An 8,561-nucleotide genomic window follows, 5' to 3' on the forward strand; every position below is an offset into this window, starting at 1 on the left:
AAACAAGAGCAGGGGTTCTCTGAGGCAGCTGAGCCTAATGTCACCAGTGCCCAGTGCCCAAACCTCCCCCTGGTATAGGTCTATGGAGCAGTGTGACCGTCTTCTGGAGTGACAGTGCTCCATCTAATACCCTTGTGAGGATCTGAAGTGGAGCTGGCGATCCAGAGCTAATCCTCCAGCACGAGTACCTGACTGACTAATGATCCTGTGACTGAATACCATCCAGTCCTCACAGCAATGGGGGGTACAACCTAGGTGCCCCCCAAGTGTTTGTCCACATTGAGAATGTATATGAAAGGCTGTGTCTTTTTAATTAAACAAAATAGGACGTAGACAACGATGAACCTGACCTTTCTTCACATGACTGTTACGCAACAGTGTGGTGAGAAGATCGTGGGTAGGAGAGACAGTGGGGAAGTGTGTGTGGGCCGCTGTGTGTTTATTTCAGGAGTAGCAGTGGGTGGATCTGATAGTAATTCCTGCCTTTTTCTCATTGAGTAAAATGCAGTTTCCACGTCAGGCTCCTGGAAACCGTCTGCAGCAATCTGCGACGTCTCATTCCACACTCCCAGCCAAAACAAAGGGAGTGGGACTGAAATGAGCTCTGACTCTCCAGTTATTTTTCCTCGGTGCCCGTTTTTAACAAGGCTTTGTCCACTCGACCTCAGTCTTATGGGCTGGGATTACATTATTAACTTAATTGAAGCTTGTTTGAGGAGCCCATTGAAGGGGCATGCGGCCCCTGTACGCACTTTCCTCTTATTTGCGAGGTCCGGGACTGGTGTGGGGAGATATGTCAATCACAAGAATAATACAGAGTCATCCAAGAACAACAAACCAGAAAGGCAAAACAACCCACGAGGCAGGCAAAGCAATTACAGGCAAATTTCATGCTACGTTCAGATATCTCCAATAATATCCTGCATTGTCTGCACTGAAGTCTGATTACATCAATCAGTGTTCCTCAACCCTGGTCCTCGAGGCACCCTGCTCTTTATTCCTTTCTCCTTTTGGTGCAGTGAGTGAGTTAAAGCAGGGAAACCTCTAAAATGTGCAGGGCAGGGCACCTCCAGGACCAGAGAAACATGTGGTGGGCTGAAGTTGTTCAGGGAATTTTAAAAATGAAGTACGGAGCAGGTTGTAATTTTGAGGGGAGTCCAGGATGAGCTTAAGATGAATCTTTCAAGTCTACCCCACTGTCACTGTGGTGGTTCAGTTCAGAATATATTCAGCACCTTTACTTAGGGAACATAATTATACCATAATAATTGTAGATTTTAAAATTGTGTTGATGTCATACGCCGTATTTCATCTCCAGGACATGTTTATATTCTGCACAGTTCTGTAATGACAGGTTATAAATATTCACCTCTCCTTCTGGAGAAGAGAATGTAATCTATCTTTAGGCAACACAACTGGACTTGAAACTCAGTGTTGTGCCTTTTAAATATACATTTACAACATTTGTACCTTAAGCAACATTAATGTACCTGTACAGTACTGTTATTTCAGACTTTATAACTTAAAAATAAAAGAGTAATCTGGTATGAAGAAGTGCTTGGAGTACTCTTTTGACAGAAATGATTTGGGGAAATTGAAGTATGGATAAGAGCGACACGGTGGCGCAGCAGGGAGTGTCGCAGTCACACAGCTCCAGGGACCTGGAGGTTGTGGGTTTGATTCCCGCTCCGGGTGCCTGTCTGTGAGGAGTGTGGTGTGTTCTCTCTGTGTCTGCGTGGGTTTCCTCCGGGTGCCTGTCTGTGAGGAGTGTGGTGTGTTCTCTCTGTGTCTGCGTGGGTTTCCTCCGGGTGCCTGTCTGTGAGGAGTGTGGTGTGTTCTCCCTGTGTCTGCGTGGGTTTCCTCCGGGTGACTGTCTGTGAGGAGTGTGGTGTGTTCTCTCTGTGTCTGCGTGGGTTTCCTCCGGGTGCCTGTCTGTGAGGAGTGTGGTGTGTTCTCCCTGTGTCTGCGTGGGTTTCCTCCGGGTGACTGTCTGTGAGGAGTGTGGTGTGTTCTCTCTGTGTCTGCGTGGGTTTCCTCCGGGTGCCTGTCTGTGAGGAGTGTGGTGTGTTCTCCCTGTGTCTGCGTGGGTTTCCTCCGGGTGACTGTCTGTGAGGAGTGTGGTGTGTTCTCCCTGTGTCTGCGTGGGTTTCCTCCGGGTGACTGTCTGTGAGGAGTGTGGTGTGTTCTCCCTGTGTCTGCGTGGGTTTCCTCCGGGTGACTGTCTGTGAGGAGTGTGGTGTGTTCTCTCTGTGTCTGCGTGGGTTTCCTCCGGGTGACTGTCTGTGAGGAGTGTGGTGTGTTCTCCCTGTGTCCGCCTGGGTTTCCTCCGGGTGACTGTCTGTGAGGAGTGTGGTGTGTTCTCCCTGTGTCCGCCTGGGTTTCCTCCGGGTGACTGTCTGTGAGGAGTGTGGTGTGTTCTCCCTGTGTCTGTGTGGGTTTCCTCTGGGTGCTCCGGTTTCCTCCCAAAGTCCAAAAACACACGTTGGTAGGTGGATTGGCGACTCAAAAGTATCCGCAGGTGTGAGTGAGTGTGTGTGTGTGTGTGTGTTGCCCTGTGAAGGACTGGCGCCCCCTCCAGGGTGTATTCCCACCTTACGCCCAATGATTCCAGGTAGGCTCTGGACCCACCGCGACCCTGAACTGGATAAGGGTTACAGACAATGAATGAATGAATGAAAGTTTGGACATTGTTTATCCAGTATATATCCAAAATTTTAGACCCAGTAGTTCCCGTACTCAAACCTGGCAGTTAAAGAGTTGGATTAATAAAATCTGCCTGAACTGAGTAAAGATTTTTTTATTGAAGGTACTAAATATAGTCATTGGACACTATGGGGTTAACGTCGTGATCTGAGGTGAGCAGAGTGCGTTCCAACAGGAGCTTCTTGTTACTAGGCAACTTATATTATTTACTTAATACTGTTTTTATTAACAGGCCATGCATGTGTAGGCCACACATCTATAAAGTGTGTGTGATATGTCCATTCATATCAATGCAATACACTCTAACACATCAGGGCGGAAAGAGGGCTAACAAAGTATGCAGAGCAAGAGATGGTTTACAGTTCATAACAAAATCCACAACGTGCCTGTAGTCAGTGCATATGACAAAATGGACTATATGTAAAATCAAGAAGGTGGTTTTAATATTACGGTTGGCTGGTGTTTATTAATTCATTAAAATTAATGTGTGTCCTCAAACTGGATCTGTACTGGGCCTGCTATGAGGACTTGTATTTTTTTTTACGCCTCAACATCACAAAGCATTATGGCTTTTAACCAGCTGAAGAAATACACACTTCGTTACAAAATCCGCATCTGTTCTCCCTCCCTGTTCTGTCAGAGCTACTGTATAAATGTAATGCAGCTGGAGCCAGAATCAAATCTCAACATTTTGGAAAATAATAGACAACAAATCCTTAAACTCTGTGTAAATGGAGAAACACCCCCCGGCTCTGGCTCCAAGAGGAACAACGTGGTCATAAGAACATTAAGAAGCACCTAGAGATCCACAGTGTGATTAGGGTCGGAGCTTTAGGGGGTGGGTGGGGGGGTATGATACTGAAAAACAGGTTCCATGAGGGGTCACAAATAGTGTTTGAGGTTGTTGGAGGACATTCACTCATCACATACCGGTTCAACAGTTATTTACTAGGGCTAGGCACATCGTTTGGTTTTGCTGCACCCTTGTGGTAAACACAAACACGTACAGCAAAATCATGCTAGTTCCATGCCTGCTGCAACATAACTGAAATTACATTAGTTTTGGGGGTGAACTATTGTCAATTAGCAAATGTAGTGTCTGAAATTTGCTTTATTGTTTGTATAACTGGAGCTAACAGACAGAACCTTCAGAAGCTATTACGCTAATCAAAATTAGCATCATGCTAGTGCTAACTCATGTTACAAACTTATATAATCATAATATAAAATGGCTGATTGTTAGTAAGCCAACAAGCTACTTCTTTAGTGGATATTATGTTTGTGTGTGTTGTACCTTTGGAAATTGTACTCATCAATACCAAGGTTCGCTCGCTCGCTCGCTCACTCACTCACTCACTCACTCACTCACTCACTCACTCACTCACTCACTCACTCACTCACTCACTCACTCACTCACTCACTCACTCACTCACTCACTCACTCACTCACTCACTCACTCACTCACTCACTCACTCACTCACTCACTCACTCACTCACTCACTCACTCACTCACTCACTCACTCACTCACTCACTCACTCACTCACTCACTCACTCACTCACTCACTCTCCTTTATAAGTTTATCTCAAAACAGATTTAATTTAATATGTCTTTATTTTTAAAATAATTAAACATTTTTATTTCTCCAACCCTTTTTTCGTCTTTCTGTGATCATTTACTCCAGGAGCGTCCAAAAGCACGCAAGTTTGTTTAAAAATTTATTTTCCGACAGGGCGGGATCCTCCACATTCCCACAATCCCTTTCTTCGCCCTTGATCACTCTGCAGCAATCCCTCCCCTTCCCACCCGACAAAAATAATCTGCAACTAAAAAAATAACTAACTCAAGAAATGGTCAAATTAAAAAAAAAAGTGAAAACCGAAGAAAAAAAAGAAAAAAAAACTCAACAGTATTTTTAAATACCAAGAGGTGGTGTTCAGTAAAATACCGCAACAGATCGGACACTGTGATAGCTCCTAGAGAAAAATAATATATGCTAAAGGTTCTATTCAGTGGCTGTAGATAAGAGTCGAGTCACATATACAGACGTATGTGTGATATATAGAATCTCAAATGTACAGTCATGGGTTCCACTAGATACATCATTATCAGTGTGTGCTGCTCTCAGATACAGATTAACACTGAGAAACTCACTCTCAGTTCAGTAATGATACAAACCTCAGGTTTGGTGCCTGATCCTCCACTTCTCACAGCAGTGGTGTGTGTTTGTGTGTGTGAGAGAGTGTGAGTGAGGCGTGAGCTTTACTGGTACCAGTGCCAGACTGGTGCTGAGAGAGAGGAAAGTCCAGAAAACCAAACTTGGACAGAACCGATCAGAATACTCTGGACAGCACCCAAGGAAAAAGAGGAGGGGGGGGAGAAAAATAAAAATAAAAATAAGCTGTGTGTGTTCTTTGCTGGTTACCTGCACTGGACGTAGTCATGGTCCAGATTTAATCAATAAGTGAAGGATTATATGATTCAACCACAAACCACTCAGGTTCAATCCAGAGAGAAAAGTAAAAAAAAAATAAAGTGAAGGGGGGGTGAAAAAAGAAAATTTGTGTGAACACAGAGAGAGAGAGAGAGAGAGTGAGAGAGAGAGAGAAAGAGTGCGAGTGTGAGAAAGAGTGAGAGATAGAAAGAGAGATAGAGAGGAAGAGAGTGAGAGAGAAAGAGAGAGATAGAGAGATAGAGAGGAAGAGAGAGAGAGAAAGAGAGAGATAGAGAGATAGAGAGGAAGAGAGTGAGAGAGAAAGAGTGCGAGTGTGAGAAAGAGTGAGAGAGAGAAAGAGAGATAGAGAGGAAGAGAGTGAGAGAGAGTGAGAGAGAAAGAGTGAGAGAAAGAGCGAGAGTGTGAGAAAGAGTGAGAGATAGAAAGAGAGATAGAGAGGAAGAGAGTGAGAGAGAGTGAGAGAGAAAGAGTGAGAGAGAAAGAGCGAGAGTGTGAGAAAGAGTGAGAGATAGAAAGAGAGATAGAGAGGAAGAGAGTGAGAGAGAGTGAGAGAGAAAGAGTGAGAGAGAAAGAGTGTGAGAAAGAGTGAGAGATAGAAAGAGAGATAGAGAGGAAGAGAGTGAGAGATAGAAAGAGAGATAGAGAGGAAGAGAGTGAGAGAGAGTGAGAGAGAAAGAGTGAGAGAGAAAGAGTGAGAGAGAAAGAGTGCGAGTGTGAGAAAGAGTGAGAGAGAGAAAGAGAGATAGAGAGGAAGAGAGTGTGAGAGAAAGAGAGAGATAGAGAGATAGAGAGGAAGAGAGTGAGAGAGAAAGAGTGCGAGTGTGAGAAAGAGTGAGAGAGAGAAAGAGAGATAGAGAGGAAGAGAGTGTGAGAGAAAGAGAGAGATAGAGAGGAAGAGAGAGATAGAGAGAAAGAGAGTGAGAGAGAGAGAGTGTGTGAGAGATAGAGAGAGAGACTGCAGGAGTGTGTTTGATGTGTGTGTATGAACAGGGGCCATTTTGCGTCGAAGGGTCGAATGGTGGGAGGGTCCGACTAGCTTCTCTTTGCTGCTGATTTTGTTTTGTTTTTTTTTGTTAAATCTCCACAGTAGCAGTTCATTTCAAGTCCACTTTCTGGTCAAGTCCGTTCACACCCCGCTCCAGTGAAGGGGTGACTCTTATTTTCTCTTTTTTTTTTAAGTCCGTTTTTTTTTTAAAACTATTTTATTTTCTTGTTCAGTGTAATATTTTCAAGGGAAAAATAGCAGGAAAAAATAAAGTTATTTACAGTGCTGCTGAAATAATGAAACAGACGATGGGAATCTACTGTAAAGTAAGTTGCACAATACAGAAAAGAAAAAAAAAATAATAATAATTATAATAATAAAACAAAATAAACCCCAAAAACGACTCTGTGGGCGCCGGCCAACGTTCGGGGAGTGTTTTCCGGAGGCGTTGGGAAAGCGATCCAGGCGTCTGGCGCTTCGTTAAGTGGGAATTATGGCATCACTCTGCAGGCCTCTCTTTAGCTCCAGATCCTCCAACTTCTTCCACAGCTCCTCCCTCTCCTTCTCTTTCTTCTTCTCTCTTTGAACAAGGGATGACAAGATACGGTGAATGTGTCTGATCCAGCTGAAGGCCAGACTCGGAGGGTTTTATTTAGTCTCTAATTCACCAAACCTTGAAGCTATCAAACCCCTTACCTCTGACGATCTGATTTGTAGGTGGCAGTGAGTTCGTCAAACAAAGTGCTGTTCATTTCCATGAAAGCTTTCAGAACGTTGTACACTAAAGCTACTATGGCCCTGAAGAGAGAAAAAGGGAAAAACGATAATTCAAACACAACGAAAGAGTAACAGAATTTAAGAATGCAACAAACAAATCAAGAATGAAAGGAGTAGGTAAATTCCTGTCCGTTTGGGGAGCATTATAAAATGTTTAAACAAGAACCAATCACTTTCCGTCGCGCTAAAGTGTGTTCACGAAATTGAAGAAACTCACGGATTCCAGTGTTCTTTGGAAATCCGATAGAGGCTGGCGAACATGATGGGCAGAATGACGTTGGAGTTCTCCTCAATAAGACTCATAATGTACTCATTATTCCAGTAGTACAAAGCCCTCTCAGCCACCTGTGCACACACAAGGAATTAAAGCAGACATCCACCAACGTTAAAATGAACGAGAATCGGTTGAAGCCTGAAATAATAGCTTTTAAATCTATCACCGTTACTGTAGTACAGTGCAGGAATTAGTCAAAATACTAAAAACACACAAAAGATCAATTTAAAAGCAAGGTAAAAGTCCTCTATATGACTACAAACAGTCGGAGAGTCTATTCACATGACTCCAGAGAAAAAGTGAGAGAGAGTGAAAGAGAGAAAGAGGGAGAGGAAAATGAGAAAGAGAGTCAGACAGAGGGAGAGGAAAATGAGAAAGAGAGAGAGACAGAGGGAGAGGAAAATGAGAAAGAGAGAGAGTGAAAGAGAGAAAGAGGGAGAGGAAATGAGAAAGAGAGAGAGAGTGAAAGAGAGAGAAAGAGGGAGAGGAAAGAGAGTGAAAGAAAGAGAGAGCGAAAGAGAGAGTGAGAGAGAGAAAGAGGGAAAGGAAAAAGAGAAAGAGAGAGCGAAAGAAAGAGAGAGAGAGAGAGAGGAAAAAGAGAAAGAGAGAGCGAAAGAAAGAGAGAGAGAGAGAGAGAGAAAAGAGAAAGAGCGAAAGAGTACTTAATGGCTAAGATTATGCTAACTCATCACATACTTGTTACAAACTTACATAATCACAGTATAAAATGGCTGATTGTTAGTAAGCCAACAAGCTAACTCTTTAGCGGATACAGGAGGTCCTCGGGTTACGTCAGTCCCGAGTTACGATGTTTCGTGGTTACGACACATCTCCCATTTACTGTATAAAGCCCTGTTTCGATTTAAGTGATTTTGCGTCGTAACGTGAACTTCGTGTTCGGTGTGCGCGACGCGGCGGAAGAATACACGGTTACGCGGCTCGGGACCGAGGAGGATAGGTGTGAGGAGAGGATAAGTGCTTACAGTATGTTATTTACGTACAGTATGTGCGTATGTTCCGACTTACACCGAAAATCAGTTTACGATGCGACGTAGGAACAGACCAACGTCGTAAGTCGAGGACCCCCTGTATTATGTTTGTGTGTGTTATACACTTATCACACTAGCCTCATACGACCCCTCAGACACAACCGAGCCGTGCCTGACCTACTGCATTTGATGTAAGAAATAAATTTCATCAATTTCACCATGACTTTAAAAACAGCACATTAGTCTGCAGTAAACAGTTTTCAGTTAAACAATGAATCACTAAATTCCATCTCAAAAGAAAACGCTTGTAGCGGATCCCTCCTTTGGCTAAAGGAAAGGCAAGGAGAGTTTTTTATAGAGAAACTTTCACACACACAAG

General features: G+C 43.7%; 1 protein-coding gene across 1 annotated transcript in view; it reads right to left on the reverse strand.

Annotated features, from left to right (window-relative positions):
• Window positions 1-6,077: 6,077 nt before the first annotated feature.
• The window catches only part of LOC136680193 (serine/threonine-protein phosphatase 2A 56 kDa regulatory subunit epsilon isoform-like), a 3,806-nt gene continuing 1,322 nt past the window's right edge, over window positions 6,078-8,561 (reverse strand). Inside the window, exons 3-5 of the mRNA XM_066658555.1 lie at window positions 7,137-7,264; window positions 6,839-6,940; window positions 6,078-6,722 (exon numbers count right to left, since the gene is read on the reverse strand). Of these exons, the coding sequence (XP_066514652.1) occupies window positions 6,623-6,722; window positions 6,839-6,940; window positions 7,137-7,264 (330 nt within the window). The 3' untranslated portion in view covers window positions 6,078-6,622. The remainder of the gene's footprint in view (window positions 6,723-6,838; window positions 6,941-7,136; window positions 7,265-8,561) is intronic.

Source organism: Hoplias malabaricus, unplaced genomic scaffold (genome assembly GCF_029633855.1).
Source record: "Hoplias malabaricus isolate fHopMal1 unplaced genomic scaffold, fHopMal1.hap1 scaffold_300, whole genome shotgun sequence".
NCBI classification, from domain to species: Eukaryota; Metazoa; Chordata; class Actinopteri; order Characiformes; family Erythrinidae; genus Hoplias; species Hoplias malabaricus.